Source organism: Rhipicephalus microplus, chromosome 3 (genome assembly GCF_043290135.1).
Source record: "Rhipicephalus microplus isolate Deutch F79 chromosome 3, USDA_Rmic, whole genome shotgun sequence".
Taxonomy (NCBI): domain Eukaryota; kingdom Metazoa; phylum Arthropoda; class Arachnida; order Ixodida; family Ixodidae; genus Rhipicephalus; species Rhipicephalus microplus.
The window spans coordinates 91,640,765-91,668,318 of NC_134702.1; the positions used below are offsets into that span (position 1 = coordinate 91,640,765).

Sequence of the window (27,554 nt, forward strand, 5' to 3'; positions counted from 1 at the left end):
TAAAAAGAAAGATGGTTCATTACGATTCTGCGTCGACTACCGCAAACTGAACAAGATAACGAAAAAAGACGTATATCCTCTTCCTCGTATTGATGACTCCTTGGATCGCCTGCGACACGCCCGTTACTTCTCTTCCATGGATCTCCGTAGCGGATATTGGCAGATTGAAGTAGATGAACGGGACCAAGAAAAAACAACGTTTATTACACCGGACGATCTCTACGAATTTAAAGTTCTCTCTTTTGGCCTGTGCTCCGCTCTAGCCACGTTCCACCGAATGATGGTACTCTTGTTTAGTGTATTTAGACGACGTAGTCGTTTTTTCTACGACTTTTGAACAGCACATAGAGCGGCTTGAGGCGGTTCTTCTGGCTATTCGCACTGCCGGCCTCTCTCTGAAACCGGAAAAGTGTTATTTTGGATATGAGGAACTGACATTCCTTGGCCACATTGTCAGCAGCAGTGGTGTTCGCCCCGATACTGACAAGGCTATGGTAGTTGCTTTGTTCCCGATACCGAAAACAAAGCATGATGTACGCCGCATTCTGGGACTTTGTGCTTATTACCACCGCTTCGTGCCGAGCTTTTCGAAAATCGCCGACCCTCTGCAACAACTCGTCAAGGATGACATCACCTTCGTCTGGGGCCCCAAACAATCCGGCGCTTTTCCGCGACCTTCAACAACGCCTACAAACGCCACCGATTCTTGGTCACTTTGACACCAAAGCAGACACAGAAGTCCGCACTGACGCGAGAAACCTTGGCCTCGGAGCTATTCTCGTGCAATATGAAGACGGCGTGGAACGCGTCATCGCCTACGCTAGCCGCACGTTGTCATCTGCAGAGAACTACTCGACGACTGAAAAATAATGTCTGGCGGTTGTATGGGCCATAACGAAATTCAGGCCCTACTTGTACGGACGCCCCTTCCGAATCGTCAGTGACCACCACTCTCTCTGCTGGCTAGCGAATCTGAAAGATCCTTCGGGCCGTCTCGCAAGATGGAGCCTTCGGTTACAAGAATTCGATATAACGATGGTTTACAAGTCTGGCCAGAAACACACCGATGCTGACTGTCTTTCCCGCGCACCCGTCGAGGTCGCTGAAGAAGACAATGATGAAGACTTCAGCTGCCTTGCTATCCTCGCATCATTAAACGTGGCTGAGCAGGAACGCGAAGACTTAGAATTACAACCACTGATCGAATACCTTGAGGGACGTCGCCCACAACCCCCACATCAGTTCGCGCGTGATTTGTCATCTTTCTGTCTACGCCAAGGCATCCTCTACAAACGCAACTTTCATTTAACGAAAACTGTTTACCTCCTCGTCGTTCCTGCTGCTCTCCGCGATGATATTTTGCGTGCTTGTCACGACGAGCCATCGTCAGGGCATCTTGGCTTCGCGCGTACTCTGGCGTGGATCAAGGACAAATACTACTGGCGGAAACTTACGAAAACCGTCCGGCAGTACGTCAAGACATGCACAGCCTGTCAGTGCCGCAAAACTCCAACGACGAAACCAGCCGGTCTGCTTCAGCCCTTGCGACCCCATCACGTACCTTTTGAAAAGGTCGGGATGGATTTACTCGGTCCGTTTCCGAAGTCTACGGCTGGTAACCGCTGGATTGTGGTTGCCACTGACTACTTGACCAGATACTGCGAAACCCAAGCCGCCCAGCGAGCAACTGCTTCCGAGGTGGCTGACTTTTTCATCAAGAACATTGTTCTCCGCCACGGTGCTCCCACTGTCATCATCACAGATCGTGGTACTGCTTTTACGGCACAGTTGCTCCGACAGATCCTGTTGCCGAGCGGCACGACGCACCGAACAGCAACTGCATACCACCCGCAGACTAACGGGTTAACCGAACGCTTAACAAAACGATTGCAAATATGCTTTCGATGTATGTCGCCAAGGATCAGAAGAATTGGGATGAAATCCTCCCGTACATAATATTTACCTACAATAAGGCTTTGCAGGAAACCACCGGCTTTGCTCCTTTTCCACTTGTTTACGGCCGCGACGTCACAAAAATGCTCAACACCATGCTGCAACCAACTCTGCCGGACACGATTACCCCGGACGCAGATGTATTTGTTCAGCGTGCCGAAGACGCCCGGCAGCTGGCGCGCTTTCACATTTTATCGCGGCAAAATCAAGATGCTCGCCGGTACAACACCCACCGCAGAGCAGTAATATACGAACCCGGTGACCTAGTCTGGGTTTGGACTCCTATACGTCAACATGGACGCTCAGAAAAATTGTTATGTCGGTACTTCAGGCCCTACCGAGTTCTTCATCGCCTCGGCGAAGTGAACTACGAAGTTGTCCCAGCAGACACGTCACACCGTTCTCGCAGACCCCGCTCCTCGGATGTGGTTCACGTCTCCAGGATGAAGCTGTACTATTCGCGTTGACTACAAGTCAAGAACTTTGGGATGTGGCAATAGCCTTCAAGACAATTGTACATCACTTTCTTGCTTCTTTATTTTTCATCTCAACCTTTTTCTTTTCAATGGCCACAGACATTTTTGACTACGTTTCGTTGTTTTTCGGAGCCGTGGCATTTATGCGATGCTGCTGCTTCTTTTTTTTTTTTTTTTTTTTTTGAGGAGAGGGTAATGTCACGCTGTGTTGGTAGCAGAAGACGAGAGCGAAGAAGTGAATGGCAGCTGTGGCCGAGAAAACAGTCCTCCACTTCGAGTTCCTGCCTATCGTTTCCTCTCGCGACAATATGGTGGTTTTGGGATGTTAACCCCCACATATCAATCAGGGCCAGAATCAACTTCCCCGCGAGCTCTTCAAGACGGCGGCGCCCATGCCGGACAGCAGCAGCTATGCCGAAGTACAAGACTACGTTATAAATTTATACCCTGTCGATGCCCATTACCTGATCAAATTTCAAGGCTGTATCAACATTAAAGGGGAGATGTAGCCAGATTGTGCTATCAAGTCAACAGAAGATTCCCCAACTCTAATAAAATTTCAATGGCCATTGAGCGATGGAAATGAAAAGAGCGCCAACATGCTCTCTCATTCTGAGTGCTCGTACACGATTAGCAAAAAGGTATCTGACCAGTATCATTTAAAAGCAGTATATGGGAGTGTAAGAATTATTTAATAGTGTACTTTTGCCACTTGAAATGTACCAACTCCATATACTTTAGACCACAGCAACGTGCTCGAATTCATCTTGCCACCTCTCCATGTGTTGCTCGCCTCATTTCACTGCTCAACAACTCAAAAGCTAAATATATATTTGCAACTATAAAGAAACACTTCATCGAAATGTTTGTAATATCAACAGACATACCCGAGTTTTTGAGTGAACTGATACTATTTAATTTTAGGTGACACAAACACGAGAATAGAAATCCACAGCGCCACCCAAATTTTTTGCAAGGAAAGCCTGAACCACTCAAAGGCGAAAACTGCCGTGCAGCCGCACAACAACTCCACCAAGTCGATAGAGTAGTGGTGTATCGGTGGCCATCGAAGGAAGATGGTCTTTCAAAAGTACCAGTGGGACACGGGAATTAGTGTGGCCTCACAAATGATGATTGCTATAAGCACACATGCTTTGCATACCTCCCATCATATGACTTCTTTGAGTGTAAAAAAAATAGAGACACTGCACTGAACACCTATTACGAACAACAATAACAGAGGCACATACAGGGCATCCGTAAATTTTTATTGCGCTTCCTCGATGAAATGCGTATTATATGTATAAGTGCTAAACTATATATACTACACAGCCTTTAATATCTGCTACATGACGGATCCACCATGTATAGCAGAAAAAACAACTTAAAAAGCATTTTTTTTCACTTGTTTTTTTGTCGTCTCACTCTGAGTACAAAAGCAATATCGGCACATGCGACATAAACACATCATTTGAAAATCTCGTCTCGGAGGTTTAAAATCATCTTTCTTTTTTATCGTTTTTGTACACGACAATGGTAAATAGTGCTTTTTTTTCACAAGAACAAACACAATAACATACAACTGGAGTGTGCTATAGCAGCCCAGGTTCTGTGATCTAAAAATTCATGACTTCTTCTGGTCCACAGGCCAAATTGAGCGTCCAAGCTGCAAAGCAAGGCAAGAAACAACCTGTAAAGAGCGTTTTACAGTTTAATTAGAACAATCAAAATAGTGCGCAGAATTCACGTACAAAAACTGTAGAAGCACCTTGAGCATTTATTTTAAGAGGAGTCGTACAACCTGCGCAAGCTACAAAGGTTTCCTGTCAAAGTGGCGCATGTTTGACCCGTTCTGTCCTGTTAATTCTTTTTTTTTTTTCAGAGTAAGCAACTGGTTCTTGCCACATGAGGTGCACATAATAATTGGCAGTTTAAAGAGATGAAAAATGTGTACTCGCACTTTTCAACCAAGAGTAATTAGACATCAAACTAATTTGTGAATTACGTTTGTTATATATCAGTCATAGTTTTCTTAAAGTCATAAAAAATATTCAAATGAGATAGCAAAGTACCCAATAGCCAGACATATTTTCTACACAAAACTACAATAAACGCCCTGCTTCCACACACGGTGACAAAAGCTGCCTCATCAAAATTCTCGAGCAGCACGGACGCTTTTTCAACTTCTTCGTTCACATGTGACCTTGCTTTGTTGTGTGTACCAGGTTGGTGCCATATGTCGAGCAGATGCTAGGTACACTCAACTCTCATTACAGTAGAATCTTGATGATCCGAATTGGCAGAGAGCAAGTAAAATATTCGTATCATCCCAAATTCGTATGAACCAAAGACAACTTAGAGCTGATATTCAAGGTGAACAAGAACTTGATCGGCAACTACTCCTAGCTAAAAAAAAAAAAAGGCTATGATGTGCTTTTAAACTTTCCTGCTTTCACCACCTCTCAATAAGGTGCTGTGGTATCACTCATGCTGCTGGCATGGCATGTTCACGGTTGACATCAAAAGGAGCGAAAGCAGCCAAACTCATTGTGAGTTCACTCGCTTCGCTGCTTAGGCGGCCAGAAAACCGCGCTGCGGTGTCGACAAGAAAAAAATCAGTCCTGGAGAGTTCACTCTAGAAAATTCTAGCGAAAATGCTAGAGCGGCCAAAAAACCACGTCCGCACCCGTCGAAAACATTCACATTCGTTCTGCTCCTCGTATACAGTATAATTTCAATGACACGAATCTCGTGGGGTCACAAAAAATATTTGTAATAGCCAAAATTAGTATCATCGGAACACATGCAAAACTAGCTAAATTAACACTGAGTCGGAGGCAAACTCACTTTCGGCACTCGCAAAAATTTATTTTTTGGAGAAAAAATCTTTGATGTCTTTCTGCTTCTTTTTCTTTTCAACTCACTGAGCAGAATTCCCTGCAATTCATGAAAACACGTGCACAAGTCGTCACTGATTTCTTCAGCAACCATAGCACGCCTCAGAACGTCGAGCGTGTGCAGAGTTTCAGCCGCCGGTGGTAGTCCTTCGACGTCGCACTCGCCTATTTCCTCGCCATAATCGCTGGAATTGGCAACCTCACACGTGGCCTTGTTGACAATGTTTTCCACCGTGCGCGCACCACAAGTGGCAAAATTATCATTCGTCATGAAAAAAGTCATCAGCCGAACACCCGACATCAAGGCACTCCCAGCCCTCAATGGGCTCCTCTGACTCTAAAACCATCTTCGGGAATACTGAAGAAGCCGCATTTACCAAAGCAGTTCGCAATGGTAGTCAGCGTTACTCTATCCCAAGCCATTGAGATAAGATGATGGCATCCAAAAAGCTCATTCGCAGGCCACCTGCGTCTTTTTTGTCAATTTTGGCAAGAAGATGGCGCACAAAAAGTCTCTCATTGGCTTTCTCGTAAAAATCTCGTTGGATTTCTCACGTAAAACTTTGCCGTCAATGTTCACACACCGGCTGCAATAACTTCTGTTGAACCAGATCAATAAAGCTTCTTCAAGTTTCCCGTGTTGGGCTGTCTTCGCTTGCTTCGCATTGACGCTGAACGAAAGCAGATATTTCAGTATTGTGTCTAGCTGTCCAACAATTGTGCTCAATGTCAACCTAGCGAGACCTAACTCTTTAGCCAACTCCGTGCATTTTCTTTGGGGATCCTCATCGACCTTTCGAAGAATGTCCAGTTTCTGCTTAAAGGAGAAAGCCTTCCGCTTGTGAGACATGGCTTGCTGCGAGTCCGGGAAAGGCACAACAGAGCAAATACGTGTGCTCGATTGGGCAAGACAGTGTCGACAGCCTCCGCACTACAATAACCACATGTCCGCACCATTAGAATACCTACCACCAAGCAAAACAAAGATTGGAGTGGATTGGATTTGTGTCCCCACCTTGGCTAGCGCCATCTGGAGCCTTGAAGTGAAAGCAAAAGGCGCACTGTCGCTTGCCGCTCGCAGGCGGCACTGGCAACATGCCCAACCGGCGGCGCAGCACACATTTCAGTGCGTGCGTGCATGCTGCTTGCTTCCGCGGTTGTCGATGGGATGCCGTTTATTCGTATCAAATGACTCGGGTAAAAAATCAGTTCGTAACAACCGTACTCTAGCACATTGTAAATGAATGAGCCTTGGTCGGGATCACAGAAAAATTCCTATCACCCCGAAATTCATATCAGCCGTGATCATATTATAGAGATTCTACTGTACATGTTACCCCTGCTGCTGCCACCACTTGGGAATTCATTTCATTTTGACCGCTTCCTAAAAACTATAGTTCATACCAAGTTATACTTATGCATGCAATGCACTGAAAATAAACAGTTTACACCTATACAGTCGTTATTTCAGAAAATACGCCAGCAGTAATGGCCCAAGCGGACACAGCGGTGGCGATGGATTCAGCCGGCAGTGCAAAAGCAAGACAGGTTGGGGCATACCGACTCACTGCTGCTGCATCTTCTTCTACTTCTGGTGTTCTCAGCAATCGTAAGCCAAAGCAGGCGTGTCCTTGTTAAAGCCGTGAGCTTTGACGTGCTGCGCGTGTAGCTCGCGATAGCGCCGACACGATCCACCGCTGATGCCTTTGCCGCCATGTTGAATTAGAGGCTCATTGTTTACATTACGTGGTTTGAGAGGTAAAGCAGCCAGTGAAACAAAAGCCGTGAAGCAAAAAGGCTATATGTCATCGCGTGGCAAAAAAATTGGTCTCAGATTGATTTTTTTCACATCAGCCTCGTGACGTGTTTTTCTGGCCACTAAAATGTTTCCTCACTTCCCGCGAGTTTTGCCACATTCACTCCCTTCGGGGCCAAGAGTGAACAGGTCTTCCTCCCACAGACAAGCCGCAGTGCGCTGCTGGCATGCAGCGGTCAATCGCACACTCGTATCATCCGCGTTGGCTGGGAAAACCGTTCGTATAACTCGGAATCACCATGTATTTTACATAATGTAGTCCATCAAAAACAACCTTGAAATTTGTCTCATAGCGAAATTCGCCTCAACTCTAATTATATCATCGAGATTCTACTGCATAACAAAGTTGTGTCTTAGAAGAAAATAAGTTCGTTATATCAAAACGTTTATAATAAAGGTTATTCCTAAGGCTGTATGTAATGCAAAATTATTTTGGCACTTACTTTGTTATAACTTCTTCATTACAACTGCTAATTCATTATATCTGTGTTCGCTATATTGGGGTGTGAGTATAGGTTCTTGAAAAATAACAATGCTTTATCTTTACCACGTGCTTCATGACTGATCTACAAAATTCAGCATTCCAATTGGAATCACTGAGCCTGATAGGCTTGCGAGGAGTTGTAACTCCGTGAGCAGCATGTGTTGATCTGGAAAAGTATCCGGACTTTCTGACCCCCCCCCCCCTTCCCTTTTGAAGGCTGCATGTGAAGCTATCACTACGCCATTAGAACACTTACTGTGGTGCCGATAAGTTTATCATCACAACTGATTGTAAGAATTTATGTTGTCATCCTCAATCAACTTACTGTGGTGCCGATAAGTTTATCATCACAACTGATTGTAAGAATTTATGTTGTCATCCTCAATCAAACGTGTAGCCACTCCCTGAACAAAAGAGAACCTCAGGATCCAGGCATACTCGCAAGCAACACAAAAGGGGGAATACCTCAGAATTCCACCGTTTATTTATTTATTTATTTAGGAATACTGCAGGCCTTAATAGGCCCAGGCAGGAGGGGAAAAGTACGAACAAAAGTACAAAGTCTGCAAATATCAAGAATATATACAAGTAGGATCTATACAAAGCAACAACAAAGTGAATCTACTAACAAGTAAATGAGCACTAAAAGAAATGTGATACAAAGAAAAATAATATACAATATGAGAAGAGAAACAATACAGAACTATCTAATCAATGTACAAAGGAGTTAGTAAAATACTGGATCACTGTATTGAAAGAGGAAGGGCTAGATCTAAGATGAAATGGATGCGATAGAGTCGGTGTTGCTGAGTGTACTAAGAGGTAGGCTGTTCCAGTCGGCTACTGTTCGAGGAAAAAAGGAGTCGGCTACTGTTCGAGGAAAAAAGGGCACTTACTTGTGTACAAACTAAATCAACTAACAAACAAACTAAATCAAAATACTTTTTGGTGAAAAAGCTAGTTGAACGTATCCCTCTTATGTTCTAATAATTCACTGTTCAAATGTAAATGTGTTTTGCATTTATGCTCCCTTTTTCATGTGTCTCAACTTCAAGGCATAGCAACTCCCATTCTAAGGTACATAGAGCAATTAGATTGGTCCTAAATAGGCTTATGCAAATAGTGAATTTCAGGTTCGAAGCGAATTGAAAGTGAATGGTGATTCTGGCCGAACAAATTCAAATCAAAATTCGATTTAGTCATATCGAATATTTCAAAATGTTAAATAATTTATATTCAAAGCAAATTAGAGTACTGCAATATTCACTTGAATATTCGAAGCATTCGAATATTTGCACAAGTCTAGTCTTAAAGCATTCCCTAAATCAAACGGCAATAAATGCCACCCTCAGAATAATTAGTACACTCAGCGTCAAGAAACAAGCACAAGCAAACAGCCAAGCATGCTTATTTTTTTGTATTTAGGCACTAACTGTACTAATGATATGGAGATGCACCAACTAGCCCAACAGAAAGTACAGTTCAATCTTTTGATAAAAGACGAGAACTGGGGAGCAGTTCTTGTTCCTTACATGAAGCATCTTGTATAAGCGAGGTGCCTTGTTATCATTTTCTGATCAACACCCATTTTGAAGCAGCACTGGTGCCTCTTATACCTATTTGTGTCTCTTACAGGGGATCAACAGTACCACTATTGGCAGCCTGTTCAGCAGTGTCTAAGGAACTGATTCAGAATTTGGGAAATCATTGCAGGCTGCATTTATGCATTTAATTATGCATTTAAGAGTGCATAAAACAAGAACCACAGTAAGTAAACAATAATCGGCTCTATCTCCTGGATAAGCGCATAAAATGGCACATATGGGGACATTCCCAGTATCATACATCAAATAGAAAAAAAAATTCAGCGAAAATTCTGCTCCAAGGCCCAACTCTTTCAGCGCTGCATGCGTGTTCCAGGTACTGTCGGTGCACTCGTAAAATTTCATAGCGTACTGTGTTACCAAAGAGCGCTGTAATGGGTGAAAGAAGAAAGCACATGTAGGATACTCACAGCAGGAGTCACATAGAGTCTTGCTGGGTAGAGGAAAAGACCAGTAAGTGCTCTGTGCTTTGGCTGGGCGAGTGGTAGAGGGACACGTCCGAGTTGCACCGAGAGCCTACGTCTTCAAAGCACGCCAATTCTGAGGAACCAAAGAAAGAATGGTTAGTAATAGTATTTACACCTCAGAAGCGGGTGCACACAAGCTTGTACCGATGGGCATGCCTTCTGAACCAGTCAAAAGCTGCACAGTCGGTGATGCCACTCACAGAGACTACTGCTGAGTACGTGAGCAGGGATGCACTCTGCTAGCTCCTTTGCTTCGGTAATCTGGGCAGAACCTGTCATGCCTTCTTAAGATCTGTTCAGACTATAGTCCTGATCTTGTAATGCCTTTTATGATCTCATACCATGGTTAATGATGCTAAAGGATCCACATTTTGAATGGGTTTAAAAACGTACATTTTCACCCAAGGTGAAAAGCTACTCATTGAAGGGCTATTAAAGCTGTAAGAAACCTGTTGAATGATGCCTGTTCACACAACTGAAACAGCTTGATGCAAAGTTAAGTGCCCCCAAAACAGAGAAAAATATCCCTACAAATAAAAGCTCACAAAATTATTCAAATCTCAGCAGAGAAAGCCCAGCATGGGCATAAGCACCAGCATTAGCAGAGCGCAAGTCAGAACTGTGTGTTCACAGGTCACCACTTTATCCGTTGTCATGAATTGAATCACCAGATGATTTCCATAAGGATGAAATAATGTGTACAAGCCAATCTCACTTGAAGTGTAGCTTCCTGGCAACAAAAACTTTGCTTTCACACTACGCAGCGCAGCAATGCAAAGTATGCGGCAGTAAAGCCATGCCTGAAAGGCGAAGTCATGTACACTCGCACCTCATTAAAATAAAGTTTTGTATGAAAATAGGTTCATTCTATCCAAAAATTCGTTATAAAGGTATCTATCTTCCTAGCACTATAATTAAAGCAAGACTATTTCTCATATACTTCATTAAAACAAGATATTTTATGTTTGATTGATATGTGGGGTTAACGTTCCAAAACCACCATATGATTATAAGAGACGCCGTAGTGGAGGGCTCCGGAAATTTCGACCACCTGGGGTTCTTTAACGTGCACCCAAATCTGAGTACACGGGCCTACAACATTTCTGACTCCATCGGAAATGCAGCCGCCGCAACCAGGATTTGATCCCGCGACCGGCGAGTCAGCAGCCGTGTACCTTAGCCAATAGACCACCGCGGCGGGGCAACAAATATTTCAAATATTTTCATTATATTCGGGTTTGTCATACAGACGTTTGAGTACAATATATGAAGTCACTTGCCCATGCATACTATCCTCACTTGGCATGACTTGTACACGCAAAAATATAATAATGATATCTTTTACACATGAGGTTTAGCGGTTGAAAAGAGCAGTATTAGAAAATAAGCACCCAACATTCATTTTACAGCACAGCCGTCTAAGACTAGAATCTCAAAATTTTGTTGTGCACATCAACAGAAAACCATTCCACAAACTGAAGTATAAAGTGCCTACAGTGGAACCCTGATGATATGACTTTCAGAAAACCACACAAAACTGTAGTATAATGCAAGCGCGTATAACCGAAAAACTAAGATTATAGGCAGCGACACTCAGCCTTGCCCAAAAAACGGGTACACAATGCCTGCATAAGCCCACAGCACGACCTTGTGCCTCTGCAAGGAAGGTGCATTAAATTATTCTTGCCAGTGTCAGTAGCTAATGACAGCATTACTCAGTTGAAGAAGGTGCAAGCGCATCTTTATTCTTAACCTTGAAAATGTCTAATCCAACTGTCACACAAGTCCCGTTAAATAGGGAGGCAATCGCCGGGCTAATTCCAAGGGTCGAAGTATCGACCCCCCGAATCGCACCACGAAAGCGTGGACAATTTAGAAGTGGTCCTTTTTGGCGCGCCAGCAGACGCCGGCTGTGGTCCAAAGAACAAGTCAGAGCCGAGAGTTGATAAACAGAACAAATTCTCAAAAATGGCAGATCGAAAACAACACTCAAGAATGCACACTCCACAATAGTTACATACAATACGTCACCAATCAAACAACGTACTACACAGTACAATCAGCCACACTCAAAACAACGGACACAGACAACGATACGCACTACAATGCAGTCGCATGCATTGAACAACCAAGACACTTAAAGACTAAAGAGATATAAAACCTATTCAGTCCAAAGTCCTTGGAACAAAAGTCTGAATGATACTCTTCCGAGAATCACTCACTCAAAGTCCAGCGTTGTTGTCGTTCCGCTGCCCCCTCGAAGTTTCTCTTCCAGGAAACTTCGCCGAAGTTTCTCTTCCAGGAAACCTCCCGTCTTCAATAGGCCACTCTCCAAACTACGAACTTCTTCGCCCGAACACATCGGCTTAACACACGCAGCTGTTGCCACGCGTCCTCGCTCGATAGCGGTAGACACACGCTCTTGCCTGTAGCTCGAGCCTTCACCCCTCAGGTGGAAATCCTCTTCATCTCCTGCTTCGTCCCTACGGACAAACCTTCGCCGACTACACGGCGGGATCCCTTCGCACTCTGGCACAACTTCCGTCTTCTCCTGATCTCTCATCTCGGCTGCTCGGTTAAATACCTTGCGCGCGACATTCCAGACGGTTCTCGTCATTTCGTCGGCGCGATACGCAGCGAAGGCTGGGAAGAGGGCGAGACGGTTGGAACGCCCTCCGCGGCAGATGACTCAGCTCGGTATGACCACGCCTATTTCCTTCTGGAACTTTCCAGCGCTTGCTAGGCCGCCGTTATGGGGTGAGGAGGTTCGTCGGCGAAGCCACGCTTCTGCGGGGAGAGCGCGCGCCCGGGGAGCCTTGGATGTTTGCTTTCTTTTTTTTTTCTTTTGACCTCCCGGCGTCTTTTCTGCGCGTTACGGCAAGAATTTGGCGGCGCGCCCATTTTTAGCGCTCGTTCTGTGACACCAACGCACATCTTTCTACCAATAAGTAAAGTCTGAAAATTGCCTGCGTGGGAAAACGAAACTGTAAGTGCGTTGCCAACAGCCTCCCGTCAGAAGAGTCAGACACAGTGTCATGGCTATCACACAATAGTGACAGACCACGAGTTTCCGTAGAATACATACAGTCGACTCTCATTAATTCAAACTCGCAGGGACCCCTGGATTTTGTTTGAATTATCAGGCTGTTTGAATTATCAGAAGTTCTCATATATGCGACTCTGGGTAAGGTGACAGCACAAATTATGATCAGACATCTATATTCACACTGTTAAGCATCTCTAGATCCTAACTACACAAAAACAGAGAGCGGTGCATGTATGGTCAACAAGTTTATTGACTATCTACTGCTGACTAGACCTTTTAAAAAAATCATGGATGGTCAACTGCTTATTTGCCACATGCGCATTTAGCACAAAGCTCTCGATGCCAGTTAGTGCTGCCAGTTGATTCTGAGAGTTTTCTGTTGTTGTCAGAAATTTTCTCACTTTAGCAATGTACTGGAAAGCCTGTGCAGTTGTCACATTTTCCACTTCCGGTTCTTCTTCACTTTCACTGCTGTGTTGTGCTGGCAGCACCTCTGCCACCAAGTCATCGAGTGTGTCCTCCCTGCACACGCACAGGTTATCATCAGTAGCTGCATAACTGTCGAGGTCGGCAGCTATGTTGTGCGCTTTTAGAGCAGACAGCACTTGGCTTTCATCGTCGCTTTCAGTCTGCAAGCAGTCAGATGAAGTGGCAATGCTGCAGCCAGGTATGCGGAAGGCATGCTCGAAGCAGTTCCTTATTGTTGCTGATGTGACAGCATTCCATGCGTCGGCGAGCATGCCCAACGATGAGAGTAGTGTGACACTGTAAGGCATGGAATTGTCCATACATATCAGCATTCTCTTTAGCAGTGTTTTCCGGTAATTAAGCTTCAAGCATTTGATTACCCCTTGATCCAGGGGCTGGAGGACAGCTGTAGTGTTAGGAGGCAGAAATTCAAGGCGAATTGCTTCCAGCCCCTCCACGTCGCCGTGCGCAGGGCAGTTATCAACAATGAGCAAAATTTTCCTTTTCGCTCGCTTCATTTGCCCATTCAGTTTGCGGAGCCAACCCTCGAACAAAGCTTGCGTCATCCAGGCTCGCGTGTTTCCGTCATATGCAACTGGGAGCGTTCGGACGCCTTTAAAGCACCTGGGACGCTTTGACTTGCCCACAACGAAGAGTTCTGGCTTGTGACTTCCGTCCATATTGGCGCAAACCATGACGGTTAACCGTTCTTTGCTCAGCTTTCCGCCAGTGCAACGCTCTCCCTTGCGACACAAGGTTTGATCGGGCAGGCACTTAAAAAACAGCCCCATTTCGTCGGCTTTATATACATCAGCCGGGGAGTATTCAAGCAGCAGGCTTTGAAGTCTAGTCTGCCGCCAGTCAGAAGAAACAGCTTCATCGACCACTGCTGCTTCACCACTCACTGTTTTGAAGGAGAGACCGTGGCGTTCCTTGAACCGAGAAATCCAGCCATCGCTGCACTTTAAATCTTCAATTCCCAAGCGCAAGGAAAGTTCTTCAGCTTTCTCTCGTAGGATGGCCCATTTATCGGTAAATTGGAGCTCCGTGCGCACTTGAGCCAAAGAAGCACGGCGTTTTCGAGATCCGGGTACGCAGCTTCCCTAAGCCTTTTCCGATCGGGAGCGAAGCGGCTCGCGTTATTCTGCAGCTTGTCTTTGGCTTTCAGAATGGTTGTGAGAGTACTTTTGGTTATTCCATACTTCAGTGCCACTTCGGTCTTCTTTACCCCAGCGTCGACTTCTTGGATAGCGGCCAATTTCTCTTTTAGGGGTAGTGTCCGATATTTTCCTCGCGGTGACATGGTCGATCGAAAAATGCGCAGCACGTAAGAAAGACGGGCAGACCTGTACGCATTCTGTGGGCAGGTCACGTGCTTCGGAGTCGGCCGGCGCCACCGGCACGCCGAAAAAGCAGAGATAAGCCGCGAGCCAGCTTCGTAACCACCGGGCCGTTTTTGTTTTTCGTTTTTCTTTCCACCGCAGCGCGGAATGCTGAGAAATGATTGTGTGGCAAAACCTTTTCCCTTGAAGTTTTAAGGCGCTTATTTTTTAATATCAGACAACTATGATAATCATAAGCACGCAAATTTTCAAATATTGCCGGCAAATCAGCAGAAATTTTCCGGTATGGACAGGCAGAAAGTACGAATTAACTGAATGACGAAGTTTGAATTAAGCGGCTTTTAAATACATTGAAAGCATAGCGAGCCAACCAAAATTTTGAATTTTGTATGAATTAACCGAAAGTTCGAATTATCAGAGTTTGAATTATCGCGAGTCTACTGTAGTAGAATGCCATCGTGCATGGCTGAACTGTGTGCATTGCAATTTGTTGCCATGTAAAGTGCAACTAGTGGTGTGCGCGCTCATATTATGATCGTTGACAACAAGCAAAAGTAATTTTGCACGATGAAAACAGCTGCTTTGCACCCTTAAGTGTGCAGGCCTGTTACTGCGAGTCTGACAAAGGCAGAAGATCAGCAGTGTGCTGATCACGAAAAGTTTTCACGGACTAAAAACGTAAAAATGTCACCCTTTCAGCCGGCTGAAGCTACTCTGCATGGACAGAGCTTGACTAAGTAAGGACCTCAGATACATACGTAGACGATCATGGCTTGTCTAGAAGCGATGAACTCCCAAGAGAATAAATTTTCCATTCTGAAAAGACATCCTCTTTCACTTTCTACTTCCCCAATCGTCAGCCTACGACAGGAATTATATGCACACTCTCAGCTGGATTTTGCCGCCGGCGTCGGAATCGACGTGGGCGTTGGCGTCGATGTCATGCACCGTATATATATATACCCATCTATATATATGAAAACGCAGGAAAGAAAAAAATATCCAGAAAAAAACACTCTAGCACGCCGAATCGAACATGGGACCTCTGCGTCGTGAAAGCGAGGCGTTAACGACTGAGCCACCCCGGAGTACATCTTTCACCGTTCAAACGGCAAGCTACTTATATCTACCACTTCCCGCTGCTCACGAGCATCTCGGGGGGGGGGGGGGGGATTGTGTTTTCAGCATTACCAGCAAGATGACGCAATAAGCGGTATGCTACATGGCGCGGCGCCTGCTCTAATCTCCTACGCATACTTTGCACGGCTTAGAGAAGGGGAGTGATGTTCCCTCATGCACCCTTATCTCGCGACAGCGAGGAGGGGAAGGTCGTATGCCTTGGCTGGCCTCTGGCTTTACCTGGAACAATTCTGCTGTAGTTACCAAGTGATTGGAATCATACAGTCTCCATTTGCAAAAAGCGCGTGCTTTTCAGACACAGCAAAGTAACAAATGAGACGCTTATTCGTGTGCATCTGTACCTGTCAGTACGTTTTGTGCGTCATTTTGCGTGAGGAACGCGGGGCATGTTTTGATCTGCTTTCTATTTTGCACGTGACCTTTTGATTTGTTGCTACCGGGTTCATTGCTTCGCCTATCCGGCAAATCTGTGACTTTTTAATACATTATTTCTATGGGGATTTTGCCAGGACCAAGCCGATCCGTCATAAAATGCGGGTCGTCACAAAACCGGGGTACATATAATCAAAGTTTTACTGCATCAGGTACGACCACTGAACTTATAATGCCCAACTAAACTATTTAGCTCAGTTTCTTCTTCAACGATTGAATATTTAAAAGCTTATGCTGTGTATACTTACGGAATGCAGTCACCAAAGCAGTGAACCAATTTCGAAAGACCCATAGTCACTAGAACAATGCCACAGTGAAGTGAGCAAATGACAAGAAAAATATTCAATAGCGACGAGTGATCACCATGAATGAATCGAATGAACTGGCGCCTAAGTAAAGAAGCGTGCAAACCACTCACCGCTGCCACTAGAAGTGCGTGCTGCTTGTCTCTCCTTGTACGGTGACTCATTCATGGCATCCGCGATCCTCTCCATGAGCTGCTCCTGCCCGTTGGCGTGAGAAGATGCACCCGAGCTGTCGGACCAGTGACCGCACACTTCCAGGAGGCTTGGCGGCCCTTCGAAACTACCTGATGGCCCCAAAAACAGAACAAGAGAGGTCAGTGCGATGTACTATGATGTGCACCCGTCCATCACAGCAATGCCTGCTCAAAATACAGCCACTCTTCATACACTTCCTGCCCTGGACCTTGATTGGAAGTTCACTCAAACCTCGATATAATGAACCCAATTGTATCAAAATATTGGTTATAACAAAGTAAATGTAGAATCGTCTTGCAATATATACAGTGTTACCAACATACCTTTATAATGAATGTTTAGATATAACAAACTTATTTTCGTGCAAGTTTGTAATAACGACGTTTGGCTGTATAACAAGAACACATCTGGTCTAACAGAATGAAGCATAACTTTCAACTGTTTTGAAGAAACAGTTGAGAGATGCACTTCATCCTTTGAATTCAAGATCGACATGAACAAACTAGCCTTAGTTATTGCCTTGTTATCCTAGAAGTAATTATTCTATACATGTAAACAAGAATAGTGAAGGAGGCGGCCTTGGCAAATTCGTGTTGCCCCACAAGTACAGTAGGATCCCGATGATACGATTATGGTTGATACAAATTTTCTGATGATACAAATTTTAAGGTTGATTCGGATAAAACACGCTGTCATTCGGTCTTATACAAATGGTTCACCCAGCCACAGTGGGTGATACGAATGCACGAGTAAATATTGCAAGCGAACAGTGCAACGCAACTTGTATATGGGAGGAAAGCCCGTTCATATCATACCTCGGAGGGAGTGAACGTGGCAAAACTCGTGGGAATTTCCATCACTCTGCTGACTAAGTGGCCAGAAAACCACGTCCCGAGGCTGACGAGAAAAAATTGGTCCAAGACCAATTTTTCGCCACGCGATAGCACATCCCAGTTTTACCGTAATTACTCGAATCTAACGCGCACCTTTCTTCCGGTTAAGCGAGTTCATAAATCGCATGCGCGTTAGAATCGAGTAGGAACAAAAAAATTACGGCCAATCTATTGCCATCGGCAAATCTAAAATGGCCGCCCCCTACGTGCGTCGGCATGGCGCGTCGTCCATTTCTGCCTATGTGTTTCTCATGTGCGGCACTTCGTACGTGTGCTGAGGAGTTCGTCATCTAGTAGTGCATTAGCATCGACGGCGTGGAATGGCCGACTCCAAAAACTCGAGTGCACCACGATGCCGCTTTTAAAAGAAAAGTCATCGCGTGTGCAGAAACGGACGGAAATCGGGCCGCATCGCGGTCGTTCGGAGTTCCCGAAACGTGCGTGTGGGACCGGCGGAAACGAAAGCAGAAGATTTTCGACAGCAAAGCTTTACGCAAAGACTTCAGTGGACCACAGCAGGGTCGGTTTCCGCAAATTAAAGAGCTGCTCGACGAGTATGTGCTTTAGCAGCGAGCAGCACAGCGGCCCGTGACGGCAGAACTGCTCCTAGTGCAGGCTATGCAATTAGTCTTAGAAAAAGGTCTAATGCGGAGCCAGTTTAAAGCGAGCAGGTGCTGGCTAACTAACTTTATGAAGAGGAAAGGCTTTTCCCTTCGAAGGGGAACCATGCATATGCGAAAAGTTTTGCGGAGGAGTACGATGAAAAGCTTCACAGTTTTCAGAGGTTCGTCCTAAACTTGCGGCGCAACAACGACTACCAGCTTGGGCAAATCGGGAATGCCGATCAGATGCCTCTTTACTTCGACATGCCTGGCACCACAACCGTCGAGAAGAAGGGGGCGAAGCAAGTTCGCGCGCTGACATCGGTCCACGGTAAAACTACAGTGACGGCAATGCTCTGTTACACGTCAGATGGGCACAAGCTTCGCCCGTACCTCATATTTAAATGGAAGACGCTCCCGAAAGGAGTCGTTTTTTCGAGTGGTGTGATCATGCGGGCCAGCGAGAAAAAATGGGTGCGCGTTGCAATCGATGTCTTACGTTTTTTTTTTTCGTGGTGGAAATCGGGTGCGCGTTACAATCGAGGGCGCGGTAGAATCGAGTAAATACGGTACTTCGAGGCTTTGGCTACACCGGTTGTGCTAGCTCTTAAGCGGGAACTCAATTTTTTGAAAACCACATATTCAGGTAGCATGTCTTATAAACTATCTGTTCTGTAACTATCAATGTTTAATTCATCGCGAAAGTACGTCAAATGAATTATATAACATGCTGTGGCAGCCGGCAAGTGGCCAGCGAGCGCTGAAAGTACCCCAGCTGCGCACGTATGCAGTACTCCAACCACGCAGCCCAGCGCCGCCATCTTGGTTTTGTTTTGCTTGTGAATTCTTGCTCTTTTTTTTTCGTCACCCGCGGCAGCAGCAGCGGCGTGGCCGCGCGGGAATCGCTTACGATTGGGGGGCTCTCGAAGTTTTGAAGTCTCCCTTGACTTGGATGCAAAGCCGCGATTGGAGGAAGCGCGCGCCTCTCGAGGGAGTGGGCGATCGCGCCGCTCCTGTTGGCTGTTGCGCGCGATGACACATCTGTTCCCCCAGCTCACCGTCTACTCCGGCGACGCCCTTGCAAGCGCCGGTGTTGTCTTGGCACGCGTTGTTTTCCCATTTGCCATCATTCTGCTTGGTTCTCACGCGTGCTTTTCAATCTTTCACCGTCTTTACGAGACGATCTTTTGCCATGTTCACAAGACGCTGATTGTTGTTCTGTCACTAACGATGGACAGGGTAAAGTTTGGAACTCGGTACACGTTCTGTTCAAGAAAGCGTCCGATAAAGCTCGTACGTATGATGAGGCTTGTTCACATGCCAACGCGTGGGCGACAGTCACATCGATGCTGAGCAGATTCTTCTTCGTCTTTTCTAGACGACGACTGCATTGATGCTTATCGCGACATAGAGAATCAGCGCAACACTCCGTCATAACAAGTGAGGCTGGTGTCTGGTGTGTTGCGCTTGCTAAGTGCAGTGATTACGGCCCCAAACAGAGCGACCGCGTCGTCGACTGTGCAATTGCCAACACCTTTATGGACGTGCGAGGAGTTAGCCGCAGAGGATGGCGAAAGTGTTGCTCTGCAACCAAAGCTCGGCGCTATGTCGAGCTATGACGGCAAATGACGGCGCTATGCCTGAAACCAACGGGCAGCAGAGAAAGACCCTTTCCATGTGAAAAAGGCTCAAGAACAGCTGCAGCACAAACAGGAAAAGTGGAAAAAGAAAAAAGTCCTAAAGAACATCTCTACCTACTTTGCAGGGTCATTTTAGACCAAAATATGTGTTCGAAACTTTCAAAGTCCATTTTCTCAGAATGAAATTTTTGGCCAGTGAGGCTGTTTAGTATGGTGATATCTCTGCAACCGTTCATCTGATTTTTATCAGATTTTTTTATTATCTGTCCTCATAAATAGCCCACACACTGACATAGCAATTTTTAAATTTATTGCATCTGTAATTTGTGATAATTAAAATTCCATTTATAAATGCTCAACGGCAAACACCAAGTGCAGTGCTCTGCTAGAAATTTTCAGCAAGGAAATTAAAAAAAAGGGGGGCTGTGTCCTAGAGTAAAGCGCCCATCCAAGAATCATCACAGTGAATTTCACGGTGCTAGCACATTTATTAAATTCACCAGAGCCCGACTAAAAAACCTGTGTGGACTTTCCTTGTAAATGGCTGTAACTTTGGAACCAGTGAACCTAAATGCATAAAATTTAGTGGTTATTCAAATGGCTTTATTATTAGCCTACCCTGAAAATATCGTTAGGATATCTCAATGAACAAAAAGTGGGCCTTCGATGGTAGCCTCCCCCCTTAAACCACGCGATGTAAACGAGCTGCGAATTCAACACGACAGCAAAGGCTACAGTGGTGGCTCGCGTCGGCGCAATTGCGAACTACCCGCACAGCACGACAAAGCTGACAACCCTGACAAAGACACTTTCATCGAGAGCCTGGTTTTGATTACGATCGCTGCGAACCCTCGATGTAGAAGGAGGTGCAGCGGCAGCGAGTCGACATGCCCTAATGTGTCTCGCTTTTGCACTGCCAGCTGAATCCGTCGCCGCCACTGGTGGTGCGTCAGCTTGGTGTCGTTGCTGCAGACGTATCTTTGTAAACAACCTTTGACAGGTGTAAACTGTTCTTTTCCATTGTTTTGAATGCACAACTACAACTCTGTACGAATTTTAATGCTCAGAAAATGGGCCAAATGGAATGAATTCTCAAGCGGCGAAAGCCGAAAGTGAACAAAAACGAAACGAATGTGAACAAAGGCAGAACGAATGTGAACAAGTGGTTTTGTGGCCGCTCTGGCATTTTTGCTTGAATTCTCTAGTGCGACTGATTTTTTGTAGTGTCGATGTTGAGGCGCGTTTTTCGGCCACTTCAGCAGCGAAGCAAGTGAATTTCTAATAAGTTTCGCCACTTTCGCTCCCTTTGATGCCAAGTGATGCCAAGGAAGCTTGAAATGCTCTTTATGAGGAGAGAATTGCATGTTCCATGCAGAATGCACGTCCCCAGAGCCATGCCAGTGGCAGTGCAAAGCTTACTCTGACACCCAGGCAACCGCCCTTCATCCTCAGTCGGCGAACCCGCGTAGTGCTGTCGCGGACTTTTTTCCTTTATTTTTTTTCCACTCTATTTAAGTAAGAGGGCGTCGAATTGCAACCACGAAAATACAAAACAGAACTACTGATCATGGCCAAGTTCCGGGTGCGCCTATTACCGTATTTACTCGCATAATCCTCGCACTCGCGTAATCCTCGCACCCCCAACATCGGCCAACAAAAATGCGATTTTTTTTCCCTCGCGTAATTATCGCACCCCGTAAATCGCAGCAGCAGATGTCGTCTGCAGCTTTGCGCAATGATGATTATAGCACCCATTAGCCTAGCGCCATCTCTTATGCCTCATGCATGCTGATGAAACCCATTGCAACCGGGTAAATTCCACGAAGAATCTCCTGCTACGCTGGGACCAGTTAACAGAAGGGCCGAGAAAACACATTGGCCAGGGAAACGCCCCACACACCCGCCTCTTCTTGAACCCCGCGCACCCGCAACCCGTCACTCGATTTCGATGAGTCGGGGGCAAACTAAAGCGATCCAACATGTGCCGTTATCAGAGTAAACTTCCAAGTGCCGTTGTTAGATAACTTTGAACCACGTGAATGGAGCAGGTCATGTTTTTCTTTCCTCCATAGAGCAGGTGCGGAAGACGGCTAGCCTTGGCTCGGCTCGACTTACACCGAACTATTGGGCGCTTGCTTGTGTGTGTGTTTGAGCGTTTGAGGAAATTCTGACGCGCATTAAGCAAACTGACGCCTGGCCAGTGGACGAATAGATCAGTTATTTATTTATTTCCTTTTATTCCTGTGGCCCGTGATACGCGTGCCCTGTTTCAAAAGGGAAGAGAAACAATTACTAACTTGCTATAACGGAGCTCTAATCTAATCCATACCAAGCCACAAGTTGCGTAGTAGCACTTGTGGCACGGCGTGACGGCGTTCTGTGGCACGGCGCTAGTGTTAGTAGTGCGGTCTGTGGTGCGGTGTTCTGAGGTAGCGCAGTTGTGATCCGTGGCTAGCATTGTCCTTTCTGCGGCTACACGATGTGCCGATACAAGAGCTATACAGCTAATTTCAAGCTAAAGGTCATCGACCATGCTCTAGAACACGGCAACAGGGCCGCCGGCAGGCACTTCGGCGTGGACGAGTTCTGTGTGCGCTACTGGCGACGGCAGCAAGAACAGCTTAAAGCCACAAACAAGTCACGCAAGGCCTTCCGTGGGCCTAAGACTGGAAGGTACCCACAGGTTGAGGCGGCACTACTCGAATACATCAAGAGTCTACGCGCGGACGGGTGTGCCGTTTCGATCGAGCTGCTGAGAAATCAGGCGCGCATAATTGCCCGGAAGGAAGGCATCCCGGCGCGAGATTTTTGCGCGAGCAACGGGTGGGCCACACGGTTCATGCGCCGAAGTGGACTCTTGCTCAGGAAACGGACGACTCTGTGTCAACAGCTACCTTCGGCGTACGATGATAAGGTCATCGAGTTTCATCGATTTGTGATTAGGATTCGGGAGCAATAGAACTTCCTGCTCTCACAAATTGGAAACGCGGATCAAACTCCGCTCAACTTCGACATGCCGCCAAGCACAACGGTGGAGAAGAAGGGTGTGCGGAGTGTGCATATTAGAACGACAGGCGCCGAGAAGCAGAGGTGCACCGTCATGCTCGCCGTAACAGCGGACGGGCGGAAGCTGCCGCCATTTATTATTTTTAAACAGAAGACCCTCCCGAAGGCCAAGTTTCCCCCTGGAATACACGTGCGTGTACAGGAGAAAGGGTGGATGACCACCGACCTTATGGTCGACTGGGTAAAAACTGTTTGGGGACGACGCGCTGGAGCACTTCTTTACCCGTCGCTGCTGGTTGTCGACAGCTTCCGCGGTCACCTGGTCGACTCCGTTAGGGCGAAGCTGAAGGAGCTGCGGACTGATTTCGCTGTCATTCCAGGCGGTCTGACTTCGATGTTGCAGCCTCTTGACGTATCCTTGAACAAGCCGTTCAAGGATAACGTTCGGAGGCTGTATTCGGAATGGATGGCCGAAGGCGACTACGCAATGACTCCCGGGGGCAAGATAAAGAAGCCGTCGGTGGAGATTCTTTGTTCGTGGGTAATCGAGGCATGGTCCATGATTTCGCCAGAAATTATCGTCCGCAGCTTCAAAAAGACTGGGATCTCCAACGCCTTGGACGGGACAGAAGACGACGTGGTCTACGAAAACGACGAGGGAGACCACGCTGAAGCTGGCGATGAGTCCGATGACGCTGCTATGAGCGACGAAGATGGCAGTCTTGATTCGGGCTCCGAGTAGTTTGCCGAAGAGACTTATTAGCTAGTGACCTTAGTCTGTGCAAATAAACCTTGATTTGGGTTGAACATGTAGTTTCATTGTAAAGATAAGCCTTGTATCAGCACTTTATGAAGCTTTTAGTTGCTTGTGAAAAAACTGCAATTTGTGGCCATTTTCTTTTTTTTTTTCTTGCGCTGTACCTTTCCGCGGAAAATTTTCCCCGCGTAATTATCGCACCCCCATTTTTCCATGGGTTTTTTGGGAAAAAAAGTGCGAGGATTATGCGAGTAAATACGGTATGTGCGGAAATAAAAAAATCTGATTTCTCGCAACCAAACTGGAAGTGCACCTGATGCGAGTGTGCCTATTATGCGAGTAAATATGGTAAGTGTTGCACATGCATGAGATAACTCAAGGCCAGACAGACAGTCTAGTTATTTTTTTCTTTACCTTTCTTTCTTCCAGGACCAACATAGGACCAACAGAAGATTAGTGCACATAACTGCTGGTATGGACAAGCAAGAAGTATGAATTAATCAAATCAACGTGATGAAGCAGTTTCAATTGGGCAACTTTAATATACATTAAACACTTACTGGGCCAATCAAAAATTTAAAATTCGTTCGTAATGACTGAAAGTTTGAATCACGAGACTTCAATAATCGTGAGCCTGAACAAGAAGGGAAATCTTGCACTGCAAGTTATAGAAAAATGAATCATAAGCCTGTTGAACAACAATACAATGTAAAAGCACAACGGTGGTCCGCTATGCCTTACCAGACGTGGCCTCAATCAGAAGAGGAGGAAAAGCGCTGTCCGAGAGGTAATGGCTCATAGCGGGCACAGCTACGGGAACCGACATGGGTCCAGAAAAGCTGCAACAAAAATAATAAAAAATGTCGTTCATTGCACAGCAATGATAACACACAAGGATATTAGCCACATGCACACTGCATTTACGCGTGAAGGAAACAACACTCACCGTGCGTTAGCGGCAGGGGTGTGAAAATTCTGAATAGTACAATGCTACTATATATAGTAACATACAACAAAATTGCTTGTTTGAATAAATTTGCATTAACTAAAAACACAAATTATTGCACTATGGTGCAGAAGCACACAGCTATGTCAGAAATAAACAGATGTGGTGCGACTGAACAGAAGAGTTAAGATAATTGCGGGACAGAGCACAATGATAACCAAGGTTCATAAGTGAAAGGCAAAGAAGAAAAGAATGTGCCCGGGAAACAAGCATGAATTAATTTTTCCAACTACTGAATCTTTTGGAACTGTGTGCCTCCTAGGAAGTCCAACAAATCTGACACAATCATGTACAGTCGAGGCCACTTATAACGAACCTGAGCCTGACGCGGCATCCGTTCGCTGTATCCTGAAGTTTGTAGTAAATGAAGCACCACTTTAAAAAAAAAGTTGCGAGTGAAAACACAAATTTTTTTGCCCCAAAAAGTCCGTGATACACGTGTTTCGAAAAGCAGAAGCGATGAGGGCGGTCTCTAGTTTTTTTCGAACAGTAGCGTGCTTGTTCGCCGAGGCCCGTGGCATAAGCTGCATGAGAAACTGGCTCCAAAGTTTCGTCGTTCGCGCAATTCGATTCCTCCAAATCACTCTTGCCACGTACTTCATTCACAATGCCCTAATCCGTGCACGGTTCTGCGGTGTCGGCATCATCATCAGCCCTAATGAAACTATCGCAACAGATGTTCCACCTGCTCTCCCATGTCGGAGTTGACGGCACGCTGCCACAAATTGCCGCCGAAGTGATTCTGTTCGGAAGCTTCAGGCTCGGCATCGGGCCCGACGTCGACGAAGTCGTCCTCGCTAAAACAGTTTCGCGGGCATGTAGCCATCACCACCGCCCACGAAATATCCACAATCTCCACAACTGAATACTGGGACGCCCGGAGTGGCAAGTTGGCTGCCAGGTGGTCAACAGCTTTGAGCAAGCGCTCCGCAACGCGGCACCTAACGCACGGATTACGCTCAAGCCAAGCGGTCATACTTTCGACGTTTTGTTGAGCAGCAGGAAAAAGTGTGCAAGACCTCACGTCTGCCATCCTGATCACACATGCACACCAAGAGCGAGCAAGACGCGCACACGCGACACACATGACAGAACACGCGGAATAGATATGGGCTCGTTTCTAGTTGGAAAACGAAACTAACTCGAGCCAGCGTGGCTGGCGTCGCGGAGCAGTGAAGACGGGCGAAGGGGTTGTGATCAAGAGAGGATAGCAGATTTGCGTGAGAGTTTGGATAGAGTGAAGAGAGGGGAGAACTCAACGAGAAGGCGACACTGAAAAAAAAAAAAAAAAAAACCGGACGCTGCGCCGTGCTTCCTAAGGGCTGCAGAAATAAGCGTCTATTTCCTTTCTTCACCGAACCAGTACTACCACCACCATTGAAAATCAAAACACGCGAGAAAATGGTAGGTCGGGTAGCTTGCTTGAAAGGTCTGCAAAATGCACACGTAGAAAAACTTGAAAGAGTGCCTTTGCGCGCAGAAGTCAAGGCACGGCCGCCTGGATCGGCGCGCGTGACGGTGTTCAAAGAATCGGCAGTCGTGGTCTCAACTAGTTCGATATTTCGCGATTCATTCCACGCCAAGTGTGAAGTGAGGGAGAACAGGTCCTAAACACAAAACGAATTGCGAATTATCAAAGTCAATGGAGTAGCGTATGTGCGTGCCCTAGACGCAGACGATTGGATACAGTCGATGGCCGACGATGTTGGCCAAATAGTCCGGTCACTCCAGGCAAGCGACGCCAATGACAGTACCAGCGATAAAAAACAGGGTAGATGGCCGACCGGTCTTTGAAAGATCGGTGGCAGTGTGAAAACATGGGCCTCGTCTGGCGATGCGGGGTGCTCAGAGTAGCGGGGGGGGGGGGGGGGGAGCACGCAGGGGTGCGTAACATAAAGCGCGGTCGGGGAGAGCGGCAACTACCGTAATTACTCGAATCTAACGCGCACCTTTTTTCCGGTTAAGCGAGTTCATAAATCGCATGCGCGTTAGAATCGAGTACGAAAAAAAAATGAATACGGTCATTTCATTGCCATCGGCATTTTCAAAATGACCGCCCCCTAAAAGAAAAGTCACCGTGTGTGCAGAAACGGACGGAAATCGGGCCGCATCACGGTCGTTCGGAGTTCCAGAAACGTGCACGCGGGACTGGCGGAAACAAAAGCAGAAGATTGTGTAGGTGTTCTGTGAGATTGTCGACAGCAAAGCTTCACGCAAAGGCTTCAGTGGACCACAGCAGGGTCGTCTTTCGCAAATTGAAGAGCTGCTCGGCGAGTATGTGCTTGAGCAGCGAGCGGCCCATGGCAACAGAACTGCTCCAAGTGCGGGCTATGCAGTTAGCCTTAGAAAAAGGGCTAATGCGGAGCCAGTTGAAAGCGAGCAGGTGCTGGCTAAGTAACTTTATGAAGAGGAAAGGCTTTTCCCTCTGAAAGCAACGGGCATATGCGAAAAGTTTCTGGAGGAGTACAATGAAAAGCTTCACAGTATTCAGAGGTTCGTCCTAAACTTGCGGCAAAACAACGGCTACCTGCTTGGGCAAATCGGGAATGTCAATTAGACGTCTCTTTACTTCGACATGCCTGGCACCACGTAAATCGGGCTGCATCGCGGTCGTTCGGAGTTCCGGAAACGTGCACGCAGCACTGGCGGAAACAATAGCAGAAGATTGTGTAGGTGTTCTGTGAGATTGTCGACAGCAAAGCTTCACGCAAAGGCTTCAGTCGACCACAGCAGGGTCGTTTTCCGCAAATTGAAGAGCTGCTCGGCGAGTATGTGCTTGAGCAGCGAGTGGCCCGTGACGACAGAACTGCTCCAAGTGCGGGCTATGCAGTTAGCCTTAGAAAAAGGGCTAATGCGGAGCCAGTTGAAAGCGAGCAGGTGCTGGCTAAGTAACTTTATGAAGAGGAAAGGCTTTTCCCTCTGAAAGCAACGGGCATATGCGAAAAGTTTCTGGAGGAGTACGATGAAAAGCTTCACAGTATTCAGAGGTTCGTCCTAAACTTGCGGCACAACAACGGCTACCTG

The 27,554-nt window shown here is 46.4% G+C and overlaps 1 protein-coding gene across 3 annotated transcripts in view; it reads right to left on the reverse strand.

Moving 5' to 3' along the window:
• Nucleotides 1-3,676: 3,676 nt before the first annotated feature.
• LOC119172389 (BCAS3 microtubule associated cell migration factor) overlaps nucleotides 3,677-27,554 on the reverse strand; it is an 88,455-nt gene continuing 64,577 nt past the window's right edge. For 2 of the 3 annotated variants that reach the window (XM_037423473.2, XM_075889973.1), the window contains 4 exons: nucleotides 24,266-24,363; nucleotides 16,545-16,715; nucleotides 9,641-9,770; nucleotides 3,677-4,095 (listed from right to left, as the gene is read on the reverse strand). In XM_037423473.2, the coding sequence (XP_037279370.2) occupies nucleotides 9,649-9,770; nucleotides 16,545-16,715; nucleotides 24,266-24,363 (391 nt within the window). In that variant the 3' untranslated portion in view covers nucleotides 3,677-4,095; nucleotides 9,641-9,648. Of the gene's footprint in view, nucleotides 4,120-9,640; nucleotides 9,771-16,544; nucleotides 16,716-24,265; nucleotides 24,364-27,554 lie in introns of all 3 variants that reach the window. The other variant, XM_037423464.2, reaches the window with a different exon arrangement.